This window comes from Callithrix jacchus, chromosome 19 (genome assembly GCF_049354715.1).
Source record: "Callithrix jacchus isolate 240 chromosome 19, calJac240_pri, whole genome shotgun sequence".
Taxonomy (NCBI): Eukaryota; Metazoa; Chordata; class Mammalia; order Primates; family Cebidae; genus Callithrix; species Callithrix jacchus.
Genome location: NC_133520.1, coordinates 37,606,607 through 37,632,489, shown reverse-complemented (window position 1 = coordinate 37,632,489; position 25,883 = coordinate 37,606,607). Strand labels below are relative to the sequence as shown.

The 25,883-nt window shown below is 48.5% G+C and overlaps 1 protein-coding gene across 1 annotated transcript; it reads right to left on the bottom strand.

Annotated features, from left to right (window-relative positions):
* Positions 1-245: 245 nt before the first annotated feature.
* On the bottom strand, positions 246-15,780 carry SH3BP5L (SH3 binding domain protein 5 like). Its single transcript, XM_002760771.6, has 7 exons — positions 15,717-15,780; positions 14,654-15,267; positions 6,754-6,816; positions 6,461-6,589; positions 4,076-4,237; positions 2,647-2,820; positions 246-2,093 (listed from the first exon to the last, which is right to left on the bottom strand). The coding sequence occupies exons 2-7, from the start codon at positions 14,834-14,836 to the stop codon at positions 1,623-1,625; spliced, it is 1,182 nt and encodes a 393-aa protein (XP_002760817.2). The 5' UTR covers positions 14,837-15,267; positions 15,717-15,780; the 3' UTR covers positions 246-1,622.
* Between the last annotated feature and the right edge of the window lie 10,103 nt (positions 15,781-25,883).

Sequence of the window (25,883 nt, the reverse complement as noted above, 5' to 3'; positions counted from 1 at the left end):
GCATAGCCCCATGAGGCACCAACTCCTCCCCTGCTTCTCTACACTTGCCCTATGCATGACCATCCCAGCCCTGTGTCCTTGCACACCCCACGAGCATGCACAGCAAGGCTCGCTCCAGCTGGTCCTTCACCTCCCTTCCCTGACCACACCATCTAAAGAGCCTGCCGCCTCACCCTGCTCTTCCCTCCCCCAACCCTTGCCTCGTCTTTGTCCTTTTGTTCTTCCTCCAGCAAGGACAGTAGATGTTAACTGTTACATAAACTACTTTATTTAAATAAAACCAGGGAAGACCCTTTCCCCCTTACACACCAGCACATGCACGCTTGCACACCCACACCCTCCCTCCCTCGCTGCTCTCTGCCCAAGGCCACCTCAAACGCCGAGGTTCTCATTGTGACCAACCACCCTCAACCTGGAGACACCTGTGCAGGGTGCAGATGCCCATTCATCCCCGTCACCGGCAGAACACGGGCCTAGACGAGAGCTCTCCACTCTCCTGGGGACCAAAGGAAGGGCCCATCCTCCCAGGCACCCAGACCTGGTGTGGCTTCCCTACTGTCTGGGAGCACTGCCAGGCAGCTGGAGCCGCTCCCTGCAGAGGGCAGTACTTTTCACCCCAGGCCAACCCCTCCAGTAACAAAGGAAGAGGGTTGGCAGACAAGCTTGAGCATGCCCCAAGGGATCCTGCAGTAAGTATTGTTTAGTTTGGGGAAGAGCAAGGGAGAGCAATTGAGCACCAAATTCCCTAACCCCACCCTGCAGGAGGGTGCTGAGTCAGTTCAGCATCCTCTATCCAGAAAAAGTAAACACAGCTGTGCAGCAGGAGTGTGAGGGTGGGAATGACAGGGGCCTGCGCCTTCAGGACCTCATCATAACTTCACCCCAACACCAGGCCTGTGAGGTACCCACTAGCACCTTGACAATGTGAAAGACCCAGCCCAGCTGGGGAAACCCCATACCCACAGGAGTCAGTCTGGAGTTGGTGACGTTCCCTATGTTGACAATGGGGTTGGGTCAGGTCCTGTAAGTTCTGCTTCGGGGCACACATGGCAGAGTGGTCAGGTATCGAAAGGGAATGCTGAAGGGAAGGGTGGTGTCTTCCAGAGGCACACAGTACACCTTACAGGTTATACATGGGCCAGCTGAAACAGGACAGGGGCACAGCGTTCAGTAGCGTACCTAGGGTGCCCTCCAGAGTTGCGTTGGGAAGGGGGCAGGGCTGGAAAGCAACGGAGGGGCACTTTTCCACCCCCTCCGGCAAGGGTACTCAGCCGGCACCCAATTTCTCCTGATGAGTTTCCTAGGGCCTTCTAGACCAAGTTCCCTGAGGGAAAAAAGCCAGATGGAAGCAGAAGAAAGGGAGAGCAAAGGTTCAACGCTCTGCAGACTGTGATGAGCCAGCAGGGCAAGGCAGGCAGAGCCCGAGAGCAAGCCTTCTGAATGGGTAAGGCCAAGAGAGCTGCCTGCTGAGGGGCAGGGGAGGCTGTGAGAAAGCCAGGGCAGACACAGAGGGCTCAAACACAGCTGGCCTCTCCCAGGGAAGCACTGGAGAAGGGACCTCGGGGAGAGGGCCCCAATTGGCCCACGGTAGCAGATCCAAGCCAGTCACCCTGGTCCCCAGGCTACAGGCTGACACTGCGCTGGTGCCGACCCCCACGGACCCCACTGTCGCTGCCCCGGCGCCCTCCACTCCGGGTTCCCAGCTCTTGGCCATCCAGGCTGACGTGGTCCGAGAGGCCGCGCAAGTGTTCCACCGAGTCGCACTTCTGCAGGTCTGAAGCCACGGTGCGCAGGCTAAGCAGACTCAGGGTGTCGGTGTCGGGGGCGGGCCCAGGCTCCAGGCTGCTGCCCTCTTCCAGCCCTGCACCCTCGGCCCCCTCAATCCCGCTGTCTCCGTCCTCTAAGTCCTCAGGTCCCGCCTCAGCCCCCACAGGGGAGGAGCGCCGAGCGTCCAGGGGGTGGGGAGGCAGACCCCCGCGGCGCCTAGCGTGAATCTGCTCGCTGATCTGCTCCAGGTTGCGAAGGGCCACGGAGTAGCGTGTCTTGGCCTGAGCCACCTGCTGCTCCAGTTCTGTCACCTTGGCCTTGTGCTCCTGCCGAGGGCAGAACAGAGAGAGATGACCCGTGGAGCACCTCTCCACCCTACTCAGCACACGGCACTGAGGCCTCATCTCCCAGACAGACGACCTGGACAGCTGGGAAGACCCACGACACTCTTCCCAGCTCCACTCTATCCTCAGGCTGTTCCTCCCCAGCAATCCTGCTCCTGACCTGAGCCCCACCTTCTAGAGCCTTCCTCTCGGCCAGTGCCTGCCCTTCATCCTCTCTGCACTCTCCCTTTCACCACGTGCCTGCTTCTTCCCCATCACTGGGCTCCCACCAGGTTTTTTTCTCGTTTACCTCCCTTCTTCCAACTACATTCTCTAACATCAGTAGCCCCCGTCCCTGCCACCCACTCCTGCAAGGTCATTTTGAGCATGTGTGCCACCGCCCTTCCCCAGCAGGGCTGGAGGCCTCACCCTGGCCACTCACCAAGATGGTCCAGAGAGGCCGACCAGCCTCCCCTCCAGCTGCCCCCACCCTCTATGCCTGACCCGGCCTGCACCCCCTCCTGCCCATTTTCCCTCCCCTTTGCCCCTCAGCTACCTCCAGGATCTGGCTGAACTGGGCCTTGAGCTCAAAGTAGGGGCGGCTCTTGCCAATGGCCCTCCGGAGGGTCTTCTGCAGGGCTTGGACCCGAGCCTCCGCCTGCTGGCACAGCCGTGTGACCCGCTGGTGCTCCCGCTCACCGCGAAGCCGCTCTTCCTCCGCCTCATTCACCTGACCCAGGGGACACATCATTGAGTGGGGACCCATGTTCAGTCTCTGGCATCTGCCCCAGGCCGCCAATCTCAACACTGCCCTGGGGGGGGGACCCAAACAGGAGCATCGGCTGCAGACCCCCAACTGCGTACAGAGCCCGAGACACGCCGGGGAACAGAGGGTCTGGGAGCCTCCAGAGAGCTTCCTTCTGTCTCTTCTGGGTCTGCTGCCTGACCGTCGAGGCCAACATCGCAGGCACCAGCCTCTGAGCCATCTCTCCCCCATGTTCTTGCCTACTGACACCATGCCACTGGCCACTCAGCTTTGCTACCACCAGGAACGGGATGCTGGCACCCATTCAATCACTGGGGAGTGTCGAAAGAATGTGTATCAGCACATCACACATCTGCAGCAGCCATTCTCTTCAGGGAGCCCTCAGTGCCAAGGGCTAGGGATCAGGGAATGAGAAGAGCCATGTGGGGAGCCACAACTGTGCACTGGTTCCCCAGGTCTCCAAACCCCACGCGCGCATAATCCGGGACAAATTGGGCTCCGATGTGCTTCTGCCCAGGGCGCTGTACGGTTGGTCCATTTGTCCTGGTAGACACGGTGGCTGGGGCCCTCACCTGCTCCCTACTCGGATGTCGCTCTAGACTGTGCACCATCCCCCACCCCGCCCCCAATACTGTGTACTCGCATTTGCATAAGCTCTAGAGTACAAGTGAGGTGCCTGTTCTGTGCCAGGGGCAGATGAAGAATCACAAGACACAACCACTCCCTGAGGAGCTGACACTTGCCCTGTGTGAGCTGCAGGTGGCAGACTGGGCCAATGCCAGAGATCCTTCCACTCCCCAGTCCCTTTTAGGAGCTTGGAAATGATACATAAATTATACTTCAAAACTCAAGATATCATCAGAGCTTAAAAGCAGGAAAGGGAACATATTCTGAAAACAGACGCAAGGAGTCACATAGCTAAACATAACAAAACGTGAATGCTGAATCCAGAGTATCCACCAGACATGGACTGGGCTACTCCCACACCTGGAGGCAAACGTTCCAGAAGAGCCAAGGACAACATTCTCAGAGGGAAATGGAATATGGAAAGCACTGGAGGCCAAACAGGACAGAAAACTAGGAACAGGTTTTACCTGAAACAGAATCAAAATTGAAAGAAGGCGAGAATGGGGGAGACAGTGAGGAGGTGAGGTGATAAAGGCATAGCAAAGGATGGAGAAGAACCAACGAAGGGATCTGCCGGCACCGCCCGGCTCACCTTGCAGGTGGCATGGTTCAGCATCTCCTGCCATGTGGGGTCCAGTCGGTTCTTGTCGGCCATGACGCCCTGCTCAGCCACAAACACCATTTCCCGAGCAGCGTTGTGCATGCTCACAGCCCGCTCGTAGCGCAGTGCTGCCTTCTGTGTCTCCTGCTGAGCCTAGGGGGAGAGGGGTATCAGGATGGGGAACCCTGAGGGATCCCAGCTGCCCATGGAGACCCATTACGGATGTGAGGACAGAGAAGGAGGAAGGCCTACTAGCAATGTCGGCTGCACTTCCCAAACTGTGCTGAGGAGAAATGCCAAGGAAGCAACATTCTATAAAGAATATTTCATAAGGATATGGACTAGAAGAAATAAAAACGTTGCCAGTGGAGGGTAGGTGTGTGAAATCCAGCACTCCCAAAGGCTGTTAGCCTTTTGCCCTAGGGAAAACAAAGGAAAACACAAACCATTTTAGTTGTAAGGTGGTTAGCGACATGGACAGAATCTTACAGAAAATATGACCTTGAGACCATCAATTCTATGTCCAGCAGGAAAGCTGAAGGAAATAATCAGACAAGTCCTGAGATATTCATCACAGCCATACTAACCAAGTGAAAAATGAAACAAACCTTACTTTTCAGTTATAGAACATTGGCTAAATAAAAGCACATCTAATATAAGAAGATAAGCTGGGCACAGTGGCTTCTGCCTTGACCGCATCTACTCGTGAAGCTGAGGGAGGAGGATTATTTGAGCCTAGGAGTTTGAGGTTACAGTCAGCTATAATCACACCATTACACTGCGGCCTGGGAAACAAAGCAAGACCCCATCTCCTAAAAAAATAAAATATTAATTAAGCAGTCCTCTAAAATGATGGCATGGATGCATATTTATTGACATGGAACTATGTCATAATGCTAAGGAAAATAAAAGAACAAAATAACACATACTGTGTAACCCCATTTTGGCAGAACATATCCACGCACACAAAAATGTGATTAAGACAGCACACAGGGTTATCTGTGCTGCCTTAATCATATTTTTTATTTTCTATACTTTATGACACTTTGACGTCTTGGGGGACCTTGCTGGCCAAGGAGAAACTGCCCCTTCCAAGGCTAATTCCTAGAGACAGTAAACTCCCCTGTAAATGTGCCTTCCGTGTGCAAACCAACCAACCAGTCCAAAGCCCGGATCCCCAGCTTCCTTCTTTACCCACCTCTCAACCCACCAAACCAGTATTTCCTCTGCCCTAAGTCTTCCCAGGGCCAGGTACTAGATAATTAGAGTCCACCTGTATAGCCCAGGGCCTAGCAAAATTTTTCACACTATCCAATCCTAAACCTACTCAAACTTGCCCACCCTGTCTCAGCCACTCCTTTCCACAAAAACCGCAATGGGGCTCTGTGCTATGCTTTCTCCTTCACTTCTTCCACCCTGACAGACCCTGGTTGCTTCCCAATGTGGCCCCGCATGGCACAGTATGTCCCCTCCTCTTGGGAATAAACTGTTCTTCCAAGGCAGTTGTCTCTTTATCTATCACCAAATCCCCAGGAACAAAATGCATGAAATGTGCATGGTAGGATTTGGGGTGATTCTGGTTTTCTTCTTGTTTTATTATGTTTTTCCAATGGTGAACACATATTATTGGTTAAAAATAATTTGTTAAAGAATAGAAAGGTGTGGCCAGGCGCGGTGGCTCATGCCTACAATCCCAGCACTTTGGGAGGCCGAGGCAGGTGGATCACAAGGTCAAGAAATCGAGACCACCCTGGTCAACAAGGTGAAACCCCGTCTCTACTAAAAATACAAAAATTAGCTGGGCACGGTGGTGTGCGCCTGTAGTCCCAGTTACTTGGGAGGCTGAAGCAGGAGAACTGCTTGAACCCAGAAGGTGGAGGTTGCGGTGAGTCGAGATCATGCCATTGCACCCCAGTCTGGGTAGCAGCGAAACTCTGTCTCAAAAAAAAAAAAGAAGAATAAGAAGGTGTGGGATGGGGAAAAGGTGTGGGATGCTTACAGTGAGGAGTAAGCAAAGAAAAGATTCAGAAGAGAGACATGAACCAAAGGGAAAAGGAAATGGGAGAAGATGAAAACAGTGGGATGTTAGAACTGGTATATCTGATAAAGCCTAAAGCCTGGTTCCTTATACTCATAAGCAGGGTTGAACCACATGTTCTCCCACACCTACCCTCACCATTTTATACACCATGAGCCCAGGGCCCACGGTGGTAAAGGAACCTCCTCAGCCCACAGAGCTGGTTCAGACCAGCCAGGTCTAGCCCAGGGCTCTGCCCTGAGGTCTGGCGTTTTGTCTCTCACTCCACACGGAGACAGAAGAATCCAGGGCCAGGCTCAGCATGTAGCCTTCCTCAAACATGGGTCAGCCAGCCCCACCTCCTTAGCCAGCCGCCGAGCCTCATAGTAGGGCCGCGCTTTCTCGATGCAGCTCCCCAAGTGGGAGCCCTGTGTATTCAGCTTCCTTGCCGACTCCTGCAGGATTCTCCGATAGGTGGTCCTGGCCTCCTGGAAAGGAACAAGGCAGAGGAAAGCACATGTTTGGGTCCCAGTCCCTCCTGTTTCTCAGACACACCCCTCCCACTGCCACTGCCACTGCCTCAAGCTAGGAAAGAGACAGATGGAGACACTTCCAAGGACCAGCCCAAGCACATGAAGAAAAGGACACTCACATCTAGCTGTAGCTCCACCTGGTTGATCTCCTCGCTGGCCTGGTTCAGGTGCTCCAGCTCTTCCTGTCACAGAGAGAAGTGGCAAATTAGTGCAGTGCAAGGAAGCACTTGAGTGAACCGTGCAAGGCAGGAGCAAGGGGCAGAGAGAGAAAGCCTCACTCGCCCAGGGAAAGGAGGTGAAACACTCAGTAAAGGAAAGAGAAGATTTGGAGGAGGAGGCTGCCAAATGCTTCCTTGTCCATCAGGGACCTGGCATATCCAATCCTCACAACTTCACTATGTTCTGGGTAGTAAAACCTCCGTTTTAAGGAGGAAGACATTGAGGTTTGAAGGACGCAACACTAATATGTGCAAAGTGAAGTTGTGGTGAACCTCACTCTCTCCATCACATCGCACCACTTCCTCAAACTAAAGGAGTCTCCTTGGACCTGAAGGCTCCCTCCCTGCGAGAGGATGGCCACCTGGGCCAGGGCAGGGCCACTCAGCCAGCACATGTTTACTACACACTTATCACCTCTCAGGGCCAAGAGACCTGAGAATTCTGGACACAGAGATGGCAGCTTACAGCCTGGTGAGGAAACCCAGCAAGTCAGAAGTAGGCCCTGGGCAGTATGTGCAGCCTTGTGAGTGGTGGGTGTGGGTGCCCTGTGGGCAGCAAGGTCACCTGCCTGGGCAGCAGAAGGTCAGGGCAGGATGCCTGGAACAGTTGCTCCACAGCTGCGAGGACTTCATAGACCCAAAGTGCCAGAGAATGGCCAGGCACAGTAGCTCATGCCTATAATCCCAGCCTTTTGGGAGGCCAAGGCAGGCAGATCACATGAGGTCAGGAGTTTGAAACCAGCCTGGGCAACATGGTGAAACCCCGCCTCTTCTAGAAATACAAAAATTAAGCTGGGTGTGGTAGCGTGCACCTGTTATCCCAGCTACTCGGGAGGCTGAGGAAGGAGAATCACTTGAACCTGGGAGGCAGAGGCTGCAGTGAGCTGAGACCACGTCAGGGTACTCCATTCTGGGTGACAGAGAGAATCTGTCTTAAGAAGAAAAAACAGTGCCAGTGAAGAAGAAGAGGGCAAGGAACCAAAGGTACCCTGAGCAGACAAGTTGGCAGGTGAGAAGGTTGGCAAGGCCTGGTGCTCCCTCCCACAGGAGTACCAGGCCTTTTAACAATGGCAAATGGGTCTCTGAGAGCCTGGTGCCAATGTAAAGAAAGCCTAGAGGGACCAAAGAGATAAAAGCGGAGGGTGGGACGGGTGTAGCGGCTCACACCTATAATTCAAGACCAGCCTGGTCAACATGGTGAAGCCCTGTCTCTACCAAAAATATAAAAGTTAGCTGGGTGTGGAAGCGCATGCCTGTAATACCAGCAACTTGGGAGGCTAAGGCACGAGACTCACTTGAACCTGGGGGGCAGAGGTTGCAGTGAGCTACGATTGTACCACTGCACTCCAGCCGGGGCAACACAGCGAGACTCAAAAACAAAGGTGGAAGCTGTCTATAGTATTCCTGGTGGCAAAGCAGACTGCAAGGAAACGTGGGATGCATAATCACAAGGGCCTGGTGGGTGACTAAGGTCAAGATCAGGAAAGTGTAGAGAGCCCGAGAAACCTTCTGGCCTCCTTGGGCAATGGGTGACCATGACCCCAGGTCCCTATACAGCAGCTCCTGCTGGAGAGAGGGAGAGTCCTGAGGAGAAGTTGCCAGTCAAGCTGGTTTGAGTGCCTTCCTGGTCCCTGGAAGGACTGGAGAGAAAAGCAATAGAACCATCCTGGGATTTCCATGAAGCGGCAGACAGCTGAGAGGGGTGCTGGCCTCAAGCCATCCTCCCCTGCCCGAGAAAACAGAAGCATTCCCAGAGACCCTGGTGAGCTAAGGACACTACTGAGGAGCAGTGCTGGTCTGTGCCAAGGGCCTTACACCAGGAAATACCCGGTGCCTCGCCATAGGATTTGCCTTCACCAGCCCCTGCTGTCTCCGGAGAGGAAGCTTGACAGGCTAGAGCGACCCAGCCCAGCATCTGCCTGCTGCCCAGATCCATGACTTGCACTTGGCAGCAATACCACAGTCACTTCACACGGCCGTGATGTCGGTTCCCACTCACTTCGTTTGGGCCTCATGGCAAGCCAGTGAGGGAGTCGGGCTGAAAAGCATGATCTCCCTTTTAGTCCCTTCTATACTCCTCCCGCCCCCTGCCTTGATCCTGAAAAGATTCAGGTCAGCAAGTAAGAATATAGGAAGCCAGTTAGACACATTAATTACAGTAAAAGGAAGAACACAAAGGTGGAAACCTGTAATGGAATGAGGATATGAAAATGTGCACACTTACAACAGCGTAGATCCTGCCTCAAGGAGGCCACAAATCTGGCTCTAAACTAGGGGTGTCCAATCTTCTGGCTTCCCTGGACCACACTGGAAGAAGAACTGTCTTGGGCCACACATAAAACATACTAACTATAGCTGATGAGCTAAAAAAAAAAAAATCGCAGCCGGGAGCAGCGGCTCACGCCTGTAATCCCAGCACTTTGGGAGGCCGAGGTGGGCGGATCACCTGAGGTTAGGAGTACAAGACACCAGCCTGACCAACAAGGTGAAACCCGCCTCTACTAAAAATACAAAAATTAGCCAGGCATAGTGACAGGCGCTTGTAGTCCTATCTACTGAGGAGACAGAGACAGGAGAATTGCTTGAACTGGGAGGCAGAGGTTGCAGTGAGCCAAGATTGCGCCACTGCACTCCAGCCTGGGCAACGGAGTGAGACTCCATCTCAAAAAAAATAAAAACGAAAATAATAAAAAAATAGCCAGGTGTGGTGGCGCACACCTATAGTCTCAGCTACTGAGGAGGCTGAGTCAGGAGACTTGCTTAAACCTGGAAGGTGGAGGCTGCAGTGAGCCGAGATCACGCCACTGCACTCCAGCCTGGGTGAGAGAGCAAGACTCTGTCTCAAAAAAAACTGCAAAAAAAATCTCATGTTTTAAGACAGTTTACAAATTTGCATTGGGCCACATTCAAAGCCATCCTGGGCTGCATGTGGTCACAGGCCACAAGTTGAACAAGCCTGCTCTAAACTTTCTTGAAGAGATCTATTCAACAGAAATCTAACAGGGAGTACACATGGAATTTTTAATTCTTAAAGCCATGTTTTTTAAAGTAAAAAAAAAAAAAAATGGGTGAAATTATAATTCATTTAACTCAATATATCCAAAATATCATTTTAACATGCAATCAGCATAAAGTAATATTATTATCCATACTTATCCCTTTTTAAACTAAGTATTCAAAATCCATATGCAATTGATTGTTAGGACACATCTCAACCTAGACAGTGGCGTGTGACTCCTGTGTTGGGTGGCAAAGGTCTAGAGGTTGCTGTATTAGGAAGATGCATCTACAGCGTCACACAACCCAGTGTCCATAAGATAAGAAAGCATTCTGGAAGTACAGGCAGCCAACACAGGCCAGGACCCCAGAGGAGGCACAGGGTCAGCACCCCACTACCAGACACACAGAACTCCAAGTTTCACAGTGTCTTCCTAACAGGGACATCGCCATCAACTGACAGGATCACCCTAACAGGCCCTAAAAAGGCAATGTCTGTCAAGGTAAAGGGCAACTTATCTCCCTGTGGCTGGACTTGCCTTACAGGGGCTTTCAGGCTATCTGGGAGAGGAGTGACCAGCTCTTTCGGCATCTCCTGCTGGAATATTCCCTCTCAGCTCCTTTGCATTTGATAGATGAGAAACAATGATGTGGGAAACTAACGACAGACTTGGTCTGAATGCAGGACCAACCTTTGATCTCACTTTCTTTCCACTGCGCCCACCCTCCTGGGATTGAGGACTTCATTAGAAGGACATCTCAGTAAAGATATAAGTGCTGTAATTTAGGTAGGAAAAGGACAGGGCTTGGAAATGCAACCAACACTGATGGCAGGGAGAAGAGAAGGGGGTCGGTTGGTAAAGGCCACCCTGCAATGTTCATGTAGGCAAACCAAAGGCCAAGACTGAATCCCCACTGGATTCCACGGCACAAAATGCTCCAGTCACCAACTTCCAGCCCCTAACAAGACAATCAAAGGGTTGAATGGCTCAACTTAAGTTGTTCCTACTGTAAAAAGGACCAGAAGACATGTTGCTATTGGCAAGTGGCAGGAGGGGCATTATCTTTCTCTATGGGAACTGGCATTCCAATAGCACCTCCAGCAATTTACAGAAAGCCATCTGCTGATGGGATCTGTCCCTTCAGGGTCATAAAGCTCTCTCTAACAGGACAGGAAGATGCCTGGGGAGCAAAGCTGCCTGGAGAGCAAGGTCAGCATGGGAGGGAGCAGGATAGCCCACCTGGGGCATACCCAGGGAAAGGCTGAGTGGAAAGCCACTGAGGACCTGGGACAGTTTTGGGCAGTCAGCACACATTCCATTTGGCCTGCTTCACCAGGGACTCCTGGCACTGAGCTGAAATGGAATCAGGGACCACAAGGTCTGAGTCAGCATGCATCATCAGTGAGCCAGCAGCCAGCAGGGAGCGTGACCCTCCCGGGGCACAGCAGTCAAATTCCCAGGGCGCCAGGATACTGAATCCAAGGCATGAGGACTCAGGCTACAGATGCTCCCACTGTACCTAGTGCAGACCATCAAAAGACTCAAGTAATGGTAAGTGAGGCCAGGGTGATGACCGTCCTGGGAAAGCTAAACCCATACTTCCAGATGAGGTCACAGAGGTTGCAAAGTCACCCTAGAGAGTTTAGAAAGGAGCAGGTCGCATCCAAGGAAGAATGCAACCACTAAAGGGGGCTGACAAAGTCACAGAGCAGATGCAGGTCCATCCTAGATCCACACTCCTTTCCTCTTTCCCTCTACTGGAACCCTCTCAGAAAGCTGAGGATGAGCCTGGAGGACTCAAAAACACTCCACTAAGATCATGACACAGAGACGCAGCCAGCAGCCTTCCCTGGAGGGACAGCACACTCCAGGTAGGTAGGCACCAGCCGACTTCCTTCCAACTTCCAGAGGAATCAATCCCACCACAAATGGCCATGAGCTGCCTGCCTGCAAAGGAATCCCAGCCCCAGGTCAGCTATTTCTGGGAGCTTCAGAAAATACCAAAACAAGGGCCCTACCTTTGGGATATACTGCACCCAGTGGATTTGGCCCTGACTGCAACATTAGAATCCCTTCTCACCCCACCCAGACTAAGAGTATCCACATGTCTGCAAGGCTCAGTAAGGGTATTTTTGAAGCTCCTTGGTGGGTTTTTATGCATCTGTGGATGGAAACCCAGCAAATGCACTGAGAATCCAGAGAAATGAATGCCCAGTGAAAGCACTGAAACACGTGATCAGAGCAACGTGTTCTGTGCACTGTCAACATGAGAAGGGACCTCGAAAGACAAACACTCCAATCTCCTCCTCGTCTTGAAAAGCCCAACCACAGAAGGGCAAAATGCCACCGGCCTCCTTCATGAAGGGTGCCCCTCAAGCCAGGCAGCCTCTCCCAGACAGCAAGAAGACACTAACTCCCTGCTGAGGTCAGAGCACTGGCCTAGGCACACCTGTGTCATCAAATGAGGGAAGCTATTACTAGACCTTTCTTCCCTACACAACCCACGACATTCTATAACATGCTGTGCAGTTTAGCAAGAGAGACCAGAGTCCGGTTTACCCTTTTTACACCAGTAACACTATAAGTTCACTGTATGCAAAGTAAATCTTACGCTACCTCAGTCTATTCCAACTCTCACAGAGCTTGTCTGATAGAAGTGTCCGGGATGACAGAATGTTCTATTTCCACACTGTCAGTATAGCGTTGAAAAACTGCTTTTTTCTTTTTTTTGGAGATGGAGTTTTACTCTTGTCACCCAGGTTGGAGTGCATGGCACAATCTCATCTCAGTGCAACCTCTGCCCCCCGGGTTCAAGCAATTCTCCTGCCTCAGTCTCCCAAGTAGCTGGGACTACAGACACCCACCACCACACCCAGCTAATTTTTGTATTTTTAGTAGAGACGGGATTTCACCATGTTGGCCAGGCTGGTCTCAAACTCCTGACCTCAGGTGATCCTCCCGCCTCAGCCTCCCAAAGTGCTGGGATTACAGGCGTGAGCCACCACGTCTGCTGAGAAACTGCATTTTTACGTTAATTTTAATTGATTGTGTTTAAGTAGCCACAAGCAGCTAGTCCACCCTACTGGACAGCACAGTGCAAGTATGACTCTTCCTACTACTACCATTTGCCTATGCGGACGCTGGAAAAATACACAGGAGCAGGAGAGGCCGAGTAAAGAGACCACAGTAGATTCTCCTCTGGAGAAACCTCCTCTGGAGCAGGGCAAGGCATGCTGCAGGGAGGCCTGTGATGCACATTACACAGCCCTCCTCCGCAAGCAACAGAGAGAGAGCTCTTTCCCAAAGTGCTATCTACAAACTATCACCAAGGAAAAAGCAAAAAGAGTTTGTGAAGGAAAAGAACTATAGTTATGTGTCAGAGCAGAGCAAGAACAAGTTGTGCAAATAACCTAAACCAACTGCTCACTTTACAGATGAAGAAACTGAGGCTCAGAAATGTAAAGAAATTTCCATAAAAATCATAAATCATGGGGTTGGAGGTAGCATGAAATGCAGCCCAAGGCTTTTTTCACTACAACTGATTTCCTCAGAGGATGATAAATCTGTAGAATTAGCAAGAGATATTGGTTGTTTTCAATGCAATGTCTGTGAGGCACAGCAGAAATAAATGACTGACTCATGCCAGAAACGAATGGCTCACCACTGCTCCATTATAAGCACGGACACAGTAGAAGAGGAACCCACACACACACACACATTTCCCAGGAACCCACACGGAGAGAGAAGGAAGAATGCCAGGACTGCCTTTGATTTCTTCCCAACTCACTGAAGTAATCCAATAAAGGTTTGCTGACAGAGAAGCCTAGGAATTTGAGCCTTCCTATGCTCTTGCTCACCTATAGAAGAGTCACTTCCTCAACATCAGAGTCTTGGAGATGTGACCGGACCAAATGGCAGACTCAGGCCCCAAACATGCAGGAGCATCCTGGTGGTCACCTGTCCAAGCAGCTTCCTCAGGAAGCCCTTCCCAGCCAATCCCTGAAACACCGCAACCCAGCTTTGACTGGCCAGGCATCTCTTCCACGTGGTCTTCTTGACTACCCCCAGGTCTCCTACACAAAGATCTGTCTGTGCTACCAACTAGACTGTAGACACGCCAAGGCAATAAACTGCTCTTCCATTCCTTCAGGAGACCCACCATCCTGAGGACTGGGTATGTATACGCCTAAGGACTGGCCACAACAAAGGTTACAATTCCTTGAACATACGGAATTTCTTTATAGGTCTAAAGTTGATGCTACCTTTGTAACACTGGGAAGGTCTCACTGTTTTTACAAGAGTGAAACACATTATCAGAGCAATGTGGTCTGCACATCCCTGGAAGGTACTGCTGAAAAGGTGAGAAAGGGGAAAAGCTTCCCTCACTCAGCTCAAAATTCAAAGTCATCTCCCAATATCAAAGTCATCTCCTCTCACACAGCATCCCTAAGGTGGTAGCCCCTCTGCTTAATCTAGAAAGAAGTACCACAGTCCTCCCCTCCACTGACCTAAAGTGTGCCTCCTCCAGCTACTGCCAAGTGACGCTTTGCTCCTTCAGTGAAGCTTTCAGCAATGCCTCCCAAGCACTCAGGCCAGGCCTTTCTCTGCACTCCATCAGCACTTTAGATACACAACTCTTGGAATTTGTCACTTTACCCGGCAATGATTTGCTAACAAACTTGTTCTCCTTTCCTGCCCCAGCAGACTGGGGACACAGTAAGTCTAAGCCCTCATTCATCCCACACTCTTTGGGAAGGCTGGCATCTGGGCTCTCCTTCTCTGCCCACTCTTCATCTTCTCACCTGTATTCTAGGATCCAGTTCTTCCTCTTCTCTTGGGGACAGTTTGGCTTCAGCACTGCTGCTTCCACCTCCTCCTGGCTCTTCTGTGACTGGGCTCCTAGGGACTTCATCTTCTACAACTTCAGGCCGCAGCTCCCCCTGTGGGGTCTCCCGCCCCCCTGGAACCGGTTTGAGCTCAGCCATGCTGACAGGGAGAGAGCAGAGCCCTATGCACAAGAGAGGACTGACATGCTGGGCCCAGGGCCCCAGCCCGGGGCTTCCTGGGCTCTAGACAGCCAGGAGAAGGGTTTCTCTTCTCAAAAGGCAGAAAAGGTGGGCACGGGAAGAACCTCACACTAGGTTAGAGGTTGAGATTCCAGTTGTCAGTGGGGTTCCTGGAGCTGAAGCCTTGTCTGTGCAAAAGTTCTTCCCTTCCCGCCACAGGGAGTCCACTATGAGAAACCCGGAGCAACAGCTCCAAGGCAGGGGGCAAAGGGGGCTTGGACCCTGGGCCAAGGCCTGCTAGGAGGAGCACCATTCGGGAGGGTGGAGGCAGGCGCCTCCAGGCTGTGGTGGCAGCTGGAGAGAGAAGGCTAGGCCCGAGCTGAGGCTGTGGGATGAGCGTCTCTGAGGAGCTACAGAGAAACAAAGGCCAAGTATATGGCCACGTTAGCATCAAAACCGCAGCCACCGGCCCCTTCCAACCCTATAGCCTCCCAAAAAGTGCACTCTCACCACGCCCCCACCCATGTATTCCGACCAGCCCCTACCCCAACTTCTTTCCTTAGCCTCCAAGGACTTTAGAGTCTACTCTTCCCCCATCCCAACTCCTTCGACCGAGCCCCTCCCCAGTCAGCGCCTTCAAGACTTTCCTCTGCACCCCTAGGCTCTCCTCCACCTCCTGGGGTCTCCCGCTCGCCCAGCACCCCCGCCCGGCTCTGCAATTCACCTTGTAACCCCCAGCCCCACCCCGCCTTCTCTCTCCAACCTCTCGACTCCAACTCCACACTCCTCCGCAACCCCAAGTACCCTACTCCCGGCCATCCTACACAGCCATGCGCAAAAGCCCCCGTCACAGCCTTACCTCAGTTTACCTTCCCGTCCGCGGAGATTCTAGGCTGCAAACAATCTGCCCCCGCCCTCCCCGCAACGAGCCGATCCAACCAGAAACGACCAGGCAGACCAGAAGCGGAAATACATCACCGGTGAACACCGCCCTCCCTCCCACGCTCTGTCTCCAACCCGGCCTCCTCTGGAGTCCTCCACACGCCCCCGCACTCCCTTCAGTTTCCGTATAAAATGGTGCCCGGCTTTGCTCAGGCTAGTCGCAAGTTGTCTCCATCCCATCCTCCACCAAGGCTGAATGAAAGAAAAGTATGAGAATGTGGTGCTGAAGAAAATTAGGGTGAGTGATGGAACTCAGGAGTAAGTCTGTGAGAAGAGGAACATTAGAAATAAAACGGAGATAATAGACTCAGAGAGAGTAGTGCCATCTTGCTTTACGGAGCTGCGGCCGGAAGCCACTTCCGGGCGCGACGCCGGAAGTGAGTGGTAAACTTCCGGCCGTGGCGGCGGGGGTCTCCGGCTGGGCGCTGGCCTGCTTCGCCGGCGAAGGAAAAGTCTGTATCCAGAAGTGACTTTCCTCACTCCAGTGAAGTCGGCGGAGCCCTTAGGGACGGCCGACGGCTCCGATGGGTAAATCCCAGTCCTCAAGGCTTCTGTACCTCGCACCTTAAACGACATTTGGTGGGGTCACCAGTTACTCCGTGAATACTAATCAGGAACGTAGTCACCGTGAACGCGGTTAATTCACTGGTGCGTCCAGCTCAGATGCCCTCGATGAGCAGGAGTTTGTTACACGGCAGTGTGTGTCGTTACCTAGGTCCGTGAACCAGCGGCCTGGTTGTCACCTGTAGGTGTTGCTTGGTGAGGCAAGGGCCCAGGCCTAAGGGGAAGGGCTTCGGAGTTGGATGTTTTGTTTTTACGAAAGGCTTAACTTCCTCAAAGCCAGCTCCAAGTTTGCCCTGCAGATGGAAAGGCAAATGGACTGAATTCCCCTTTTGGATCCTGTCAAAGAGAACCCAGCTAGACATGAAAGCAGTGAAAAAACTTGATTCAGTAACTACGTACAGAAAGGGAAAGTCCTCTGTTCCGATGTGTAAAGAAGTGACTGGGCATTTCAGAGGGAGAATGGGGGGAAGGAAGGTGGTCAGGACTCGGTAGTGTCAGAGAAGTGAAACGTTACAGGTTGATTAGGATAAATGCAATTAGGCCAGATGTATCTGCTACCTTGAGACGGAGTTTCGCTCTTGCCGAGGCTGGAGTGCAGTGGCGCGATCTCGGCTCACAGCAACCTCCGCTCCCTCTCCCTCCCCCGCGGTTCGAGCAATTCCCCTGCCTTAGTTTCTCAAGTAGCTAGGATTACAGGCGCGCGCCAACGCGCCAACACGTCTAATTTTTGTATTTTTAGTAGAGACAGGGTTTCGCCAGTACGCCAGGCTGGTCTCAAACTCCTGACCTCAGGTGATCCACCTGTCTAGGCCTCCCAAAATGCTGGGATTACAGGCGTGAGCCACTGCGCATGGCCTAGAGTGTTATTCTTGCACCGAGATTGGGAGGTAGAGGCTCTGCCCTTCCTGACGATCCCATTTCAGAGGAATGGCTCTCAGGTCCTTGAGAAGGACCTCTTGAGTTGTAGGAGATACGTAAACACCCTAAAGAGAAGAAGGAAGGATTCGTAATTGTAAGCCCTTAATAAATGCTCTGAGAAAGGGAGGTCAGGAGCCTATCATCAAGTGTTAGCTAGAACAAACAGTAAATTCTCCTAGTAGCATTGAGCTTTCTCAGGCAGGCATTTTAATGGGGGAGCTGAGGTTAATCTAGAGACATGCTCTTATACTGCTAGAAGCCATGTAAAGTTTGTCTCTTAGTAACTCAGAGGTTTGGATGGAGTCATGTGCCAAGAGTTCTACAGTTCTCAGTCCATTTCTTATCCCTTCACCCCATGAATAACAATTTTTTTAATTGAGCAGAGCAAAATACATTCCTTTAAAAGAGGTGATTGAAAACAATTTTTTCCATTAAATTGGAGGGTTTTTTTTAAAATTACAAAAGTGATTAATTTCAGTAAGTCAGGATCTTGGGTAACATTGTCCAAGTGGATGCTCTGATGGATAATATGCCTTAGTCTTCTACCACAGCCCTTTCTGTTAAGGTGCCATACAAAACCATAACATTTAAACATAAGGTGAGAAACCTGATTTATTTGTTCTCTGCCAGTCACTTTAGTTCTGTAGAACTAGAATTTCACTATAATAAACTCATTTTACCCAAGATGTCTATCCACCCTTGCCTGAATTCTCCAGGCTTTCTTATTCAGCAATGCTCCAATACCTGTCATTCATATGTCCCATCCCATAGCCCCATTTCTCAGTGTAATGCTTAGCAATCACAAACTGCTGCTATTTGTCACAGATCTTTGGTGGGAAAATATTATGAATACTTATAATGCCCAGACCCCTATATCACATCCTGAGCTTTAGCAGCCCCTTTAAAGTCTCTATTGGCCTCTTCCAAGGTTAACTTTGGTCACCTACTGAGACCAAATGTGATTCTGTCATGTATGGATTGTAATATAATCCCGCAGTAGTTTTTTTCTGCTGCGTTTGAATAATGTTTGGGTAGAGACTGGGGAATGCTGTGCATTGATTTAAGCTACACTTCTTTATTGAAGCCAGCACAAACATGATGAATTAAAACTTTTGTCTAGAGCAGCACTGTCCGAAAGACCTTTCTGCAAAGAAGGAAATGTTAATCAGCTGTGCTCAGTATGGTAGTTTCTAGACACATGTGGCCATTTAGAACTTGAAATGGAGCTAGTGTGATAAAGGAATTGCATTTTTAATTTTATTTTAAATAGTTCTGGCCAGGCACAGTGGCTCACACCTGTAATCCCAGCACTTTGGGAGGCCAAGGCAGTGGATCACCTGATGTTGGGAGTTCGAGACCAGCCTAGCCAACATGGAGAAACTCCATTTCTACTAAAAATAAAAAATTAGCCAGGTGTGGTGGCGCATGCCTACAGTCCCAGCTACTCGGGAGACTGTGGTAGGCGAATCACTTGAACTTGAGAGGCAGAGGTTGTGGTGAGCCGAGATGAGCCGAGATCATGCCATTGCACTCCAGCCTGGTCAACAAGAGTGAAACATCACTCAAAAAAAAAAATAATAATAGCTCTCTGTAGCTAGTGGTTCCTTTCCTGGACAGCACATTTTTAGAACCTGCCTTTTCTATGTAACTTCTTCTGAATACATACTGAACTTTTACATCTTTAATACAAAACAAACGGATGCCTCTTAGTCTCCACTATCATATGTCTTTTCTTCACTTCCTTTCTTCCCATTTACTTCTATAATCTGGCTTCAGGTACTGCCAATTCATAGGAATTACAAAGATAAGGTCATCCATGCACTCAGTATTGCCACATCACTGACATCTGATGCTGGGTTATTTCTCTCTTTTTTTCCTTATCCTTTAGTTTCTGAGTAACCCTCGTGCTGGCTTTTCTCTTCTCTTGCTTGTTGATTCATTTTTTCATGCTGTATGTCTTTACTGACTGCCTGTTATGTGCCAGAATTTCAGGCAATGATGAGAAAAAGGACACTATCCCAGTCCCCATTTAGTTGCTGGTCTATGGTGCTCTATTGATTGATTGATTGATTGTAGAGTCTCACTCTGTTACCCAGGCTGAAGTGCAATGGTATGAAATCGGTTCACTGCTCCGCCTCCCAGGTTCAAGTGATTCTCCTGCCTCAGCCTCCCGAGCAGCAGAGACTACAGGCGCATGCCACCATGCCCAGCTAATTTTCTTGTAATTTTTGTAGAGACAGGGTTTTACCATGTTGGCAAGGCTGGTCTCTCAACTCCTGACCTCAAGTGATCTGCCTGCCTCAGCCTCCCAAAGTTCTGGGATTACAAGTGTGAGCCACCATGCCTGGCCAGTGGTGCTCATTTTATACACTGGTGAGATTCAAACTAATTGGAAGACAACCCAGATACATGTTTTACCTTGCAACCCAGTATACATATATGTGTCTAAATATGTTCATTAAAAAGGTACAGGAAAAGATCTTTACCCAAATTATATATAAAGCACATTAATGTTTGTATACTATTCTTAAATGCTGGTGGAGATATCTTTTGTTGATTTCATGACAAAGATAGTCACAGTTTGAAACCCTGTCCTAAATGTTACTGTGTTCCAGGCCCTGATGCTAGCCTCTGCCATTTCAAGCTGCCTACTTTCCCTGAGATCCCTTACCCTAGTGCATGGCTACAGTCCTTACCCATGGCTACTGTTCCTTCCTTGGAGCTCTGTCTCCACAGACTTGCCACAAATCCCATTCTGAGATCCATCAGCCTTTGAGATACCACTATCCTGTCCCAGAGTTGCCTCTCTTTCAGTGGATCCAAATCTGATTTCATCCCCTTTCCCAAATCCTGCTCTTTTGACATTTAATGTTGGTAAATGGTTCTGTGGTCCATCTCTTTACCCTAGGGAAAAACCTAGAAGGCACCCCTCCACATTGCTTTTCATCACACTAAGTATCTCAAAGAGATACTTCTGTTCATCTCATTGCCATAGCTTCAGCTTAGACTCTCCTCATTTTCATCATAGATCACATATTTCAGAAGTCTAAATCAGCACTTAAAGTAGCAATGATGGAAATTACTATATTTGCACTGTCCATTATGGTAGCTACTAGTCATGTGTAGCTCTTGAACAAGTTTAAATAGTCACATACAGATCCTGCCACAAGGATCCATCCTAGCCCCTAGCCGTAATAAACCACTAACAACCCCTATCAACTGAAGCCATATTAAGATGTTAGCAACACTGTCAATTACTATGTAATATCACAAATCAACTTGACTTCTTAAATATTTTTTTCATAAATTTTTACTTGTAACTTTTAATTTTCTCACATAAGTACCTTAAACTGCTACCATCATTAAAAATTACCTTTTTTAGTTTTTTCTACCAACATAAGCTACCTTTTTATAGTTCTTAACTTTTTTTCTACTGTCAGTTATGTATTTAATAAATGCCATCATTAACTGCTGATTAAACATATTAGTTGACAAATGTATAGTAACAGAAAACAGATCAGTGGTTGCCTGGTGGGGGAGGTGGTAAAGATTACAAAGTGTCATGAAGCACCTTGTGGGTAGTGGATATGTTCTCTGTCTTGATTGTAGTGAGGCTTTCTAGAGGGTGTATATATGTCAGAACTTCTCAAACTGTACTTTCAGTGTGTAATTTGTGTATCAGTTATACCTCCCCAAAACTTTGTTTAAAATCCAGTTGAAAACTTGCTCCCAGAAATATATAAAATCTACTAAGAAATGTTAATGAAAGGGGCAGCCTGTATTACATTTATTTATTTATTTATTTATTGAGACGGAGTTTCGCTGTTGTTACCCAGGCTGGAGTGCAATGGCACCAACTCAGCTCACCACAACCTCCGCCTCCTGGGTTCAAGCAATTCTTCTGCCTCAGCCTCCCGAGTAGCTGGGACTACAGGCGTGCACCACCATGCCCAGCTAATTTTTGAATTTTAGTAGAGACGGGGTTTCACCTTGTTGATCAGGATGGTCTCGATCTCTTGACTTCGTGATCCACCTGCCTCGGCCTCCCAAAGTGCTGGGATTATAGGCGTGAGCCACTGCGCCCAGCCTGTTTATTTAATTTTTTTAGAGACAGGGTCCTGTATCTACTTACATTTTAAATGTTCTAGTTTGTGAAAATAACCAAAATCAGAATACTTTCTAAAGATCCTACAGGTTTGCAGGTGATACCATTATTATTTATACTACTGTTCTTAACCTTTAAAGTGGTTTCAGTTATAAAAACTGATTTTATCTTACCTTGCATTTTGCTTTGAAACTGATTTTTTCCCTTGAAAGTTCTGCTTTGCGATTTTAAGCTCATTTTCTGTATATTTTGTGAACCAGTGAGCCTAGATGTGAATTTTGAACCTAATTTTTATATAACATAACTCAAAAAATTGTCATTAAGGACTAGGATTTCGTATTTTAAAGGAAGTTGATCTTAATATGTCCTCTCAACAAATATTCTACTTTTGTGCTATTCCAATTTTATCTAGTTTACTGTAGTTCTTCACAATTAGTTTACTTGTACAAATGTAAAAATAAGTAGCTCTCTCTCCGATGGCATCAATGTTTGTGTCCTTGAAGTTGACCTCAGACTGTAAGCAGCACAAACTACAATAGTTTTCTGTTAAGGTTACTGTTTAATTTAAAAGACTAAATCCTCTGCATCAAGCCATGAAGATTACTATGTCTGTTATTGATTCAATTTATATTTTCACTTATTTTCTTGTTTCCTGAAATCCATTTTGATATGGCGTTACAATACATTTGCAACTTGAAATTAATACAAACCCTTATTCCTTAAACATATTTATAAAATCTGCATTTCAGGATTTAGTCAGCCCAGTCTTTCCAGTTCTCATTATTCTAAATTGTTAGATTTCACTTTTCTGTACTTGGTTCTTTCCTCTATTTGAAAACTGTGTCAGTTGACATCTGTGGAGTTATTTGGGGAAGAACTGGAAGCTACCATGCTCTTGAAGCCAATATTTTTATTGTAAAATTTATCAGTTACAATATTTTATTGTAACTGAAATTAGAATGTTTGAAGGATAGAAAACGTGGTATTTAGCAATACAGGAACAAGATGAATTAAATCGAAAGAATCTTCTGGGTCCTTCTACCACTAGTAACACAGTAAGCCTTCAACATGTGATATTGACACTGTGAATATCCGTTGCGCTCACATTTGAGACAGGGATTTGAAATGGTGATCTATACTTCTGCCCTACTTACTTGCTTTCAGTTGCCCCCAAAAGTAATGTAAGCCATGTACTATGTTCCTGCTCTGCATGCCTATGACTTCTACTTCCCTTCCTTTCTGTCTCTTCATAAACCACTGACAGTGCCCTCTAGCTGAACCCAACTGCCTTGATGCTATTTGACTTACTTCAGCACTGGACACTGTCCACCATTTCCTGACGTTGGAATCCAAAATCTGACCATGTCCTGCTCCTCTTCCTCCCCAAAGGCTTTACTGGCTTCTGCTGCAGCTGCGCCCTTTTGGAGACTGTGCTCTAGGGTGCCTTCAGCCCCTGCTAATCCACCTGTAGCCTCTTAGAAATGTCATCCACTTAGAAATGGCTTCACTTATTCACCTCTGAATTCCTAGTCTTTGCAAATCCTGATACACCATGGCTCCTCCTCTTCTCACTGAGGGAAGCCTACACCCTTGGGTATGGAATTGATTCCATACTATAAAGGAACATATTTTATTCATCTCTATATTTCTATTACCCAGTCAGCTTTAGACTTAGTAGGTCTTCAAAAGCTTGTGGAAAGGAGGGATTTCTTGATTTCGCCCAAAACTTATTTGCAGTTCCTCTTCCAATACCTCCACCCACACTACTTCCTTGAATTTCTGTCCCACCCTACTCAGCATCTCCTCTACTCATATTGTCAGGCTGGATTGAGTTCATGCTCACTCCTTTCCTATTAATCTAATCCCTCTGCCTGACCCAGTCCCATCACACATTGGCAGAAATCTCTCAGTGTGGGTCTGTTGGGGGGACGTGAAAATAATGGTCACCTCCGTTTACAGACCCCTGGCTACAAGCTGAGTCAATGAAGTTGATCTATTGCAGAATTACCCTATTCTTCCTGTTCTACCTTTATACCACGTTGTACTTTGCACATGATGGGATGGCAAGGTCTGGGGGCAGTGGGGCGGGGGTAGGGATCTGCCTGTCCTCAGCATGTCCTGAAAGGACTCAGTCTCCATTTTGTCTCCAATACTTAGCACATTTCTTTGCACATAGCAGGTGTTCAGAAATGTGCACCTAGACACTGACTCCGCCCTCAAGCTTATACTTTCGTAGAAGAAATAAAGTATGCACATTATTCTAAAGTACATGGTGGCCAGGTATGATGCCTCATTCCTCTAATCCCAGCACTTTTGGAGGCCGAAGCCAATAATCACTTCAGGCCAGGAGTTCAAGACCAGCCTGGTCAACATGGTGAAACCCCATGTCTACTAAAAACACAAAAATTAGTTGGGCATGGCGGTGCGTGCCTGTAGTCCCAGCTACTTGGGAGGCTGGCACATGAGAATCACTTGAACCTGGGAAGTGGAGTGAGCCAAGATCACATGACTGCGCTCTAGTCTTGAGTTACAGATCAAGACTGTTTTAAATTAAAGTACATGGTAAAGGATGTAAATAGAAAGTGTCTTACTCATCTTGTGGCTTGCAAAGACAACAGGTTTTTAATAAATACTTAAGGAATTGCTGGATGAACAATACTAGTGGTCTTCAGAAGAAGATACAGTTTTCACTTTGAGAGTGGGTTGGCATTTGAACAGAAGCCTGAAGGATAAGTAAGTCTTTGGCAGACAAGAAAAAGTGGAGGAATAGAAGTGTGTGTCAAGCTGAGAGAAATGTAGAAGGTAGGTGGGGAGTGATCCAGTTTAATGGAGAGTTTGAGAACAGCCTGGAAAGACAGGCTGGAATAGGTGAAGAGGGTCTTGACTATTAGACCAGAAGAGTAAACTTCATTTGGTGGTTAATATAAACATTTGACTGTTATTGAGCAGGAATGTGCTGCAATCAGAACTTTAGGGAGATTCACCTAGTAGATTCACAGCTGTTACCGCCAACATGTAGAACACTACCTGGCATATAGTAGCTCATAAATATTTTGAATATTTACAGAACCACATTAAGAGTTGTCATTTGTTGATGTAGATGTGCAGAGAAAACCATTTGCATGTGATATATTTAGTTGACAGATATACACATAACTTCATCCTTGACCTTTCTTTCATTACACTCAGCATTTCTGTTACAATTGTCATCCCCCATTGTGATGACTCCCATAGCACAGGAAACCCAAATCCGGCTTCCTGTTCTTTCCCCCCATTGTTCGAGTTTTACCCTCCAAAGCTACACAAAAGAAAATCATCTAATCCAGTCTTCACATGAAAGTTTGTTAGAATCCGTGTACAGTCATTATATACACACAAAAAACCATTTCTAGGTTAAATATACCCTGCCCCTTCAATTATATGACCATCCTAGTTACCATCCTAAGCCAAGTGTGTCAGTGCCCTTAAAAACATGATATCGATAATGAGCAATGAGTCCAGAAATGTCTAAATTAGTCCATTTCTCTGGCTTAAAGACTCTGGAATTATCCTCAACTAGTCACTCTCTACAAAATACTACCTTATCTGTGTATGATTCTTTAGAATAAAAATATGTGTACTTCAAGCACATTTTCCATATCTCTCAATTTTATCCCTTCCTGGTTCAGGCCCTCATCACTCCAGACCTGCGTCCTGTGTCTTGGTTTTCAGCTTTATTTCCTGCCACTACCAGATCTGTCTGCCTTAATCTGTGTTGTCATATGCAGGTCAGCAAACACTCATTGATCATCTGTGGTGTGCTGGCCTTGTGCTCATGCTTCAAGGGATCAATCGCTCATGAGTAGGACAGGCTTGTCCCTTAAGCTATGGGGGAACAGTGTTCATCTGACTAACGACAGTAACAACGTGGGAGGTTGCACTGCCACAGGACGGAGAGGGGCATTCTAGCATAGGTTTATGGAGATGGCGTTTGACTAAGCTTTTAGAAATTAAAACAGAGAAGAGGGTGACAGTTTTCCAGGCCAAACGTGCCAGATCTGAATGTACACTAATTTAGGGGACCCCCCCCCAGCAGAGCTCAAGATGTGTAACAGGAAGAGTGGTACTAAGTGACCTCGAAAGGAAGATGAGAGCAGTAAAGAAGGACCTTAAGGGCCATCCCTGGGCGTCTGTTCTGATAATAGGCACACTAAAAAAAGGATGGTCAGGCTCCCAAAATGCGTTTCCATTGTAGGTAGTGTTGTTTTACCAACACTAGTAGCACTGACTAGTAGGCATTGGGATCAACATTTGGACAGGCAGCTCAACCAGGAAACTTATGGAGAGGCAGCTGGCAAGCCGACCAGGAGCAACCCCTATACCTAGCATTGCGACTTTGGGCGCCTCATTAACTTGTGGGGTCTTCACCTAAAATATAGGGAAAATGCCCAGATTTCCCCTGGCAGGGCTGTGGTGAGGATTGAGAGATAATAGGTATCAGTCTGGCCTCACTTATAA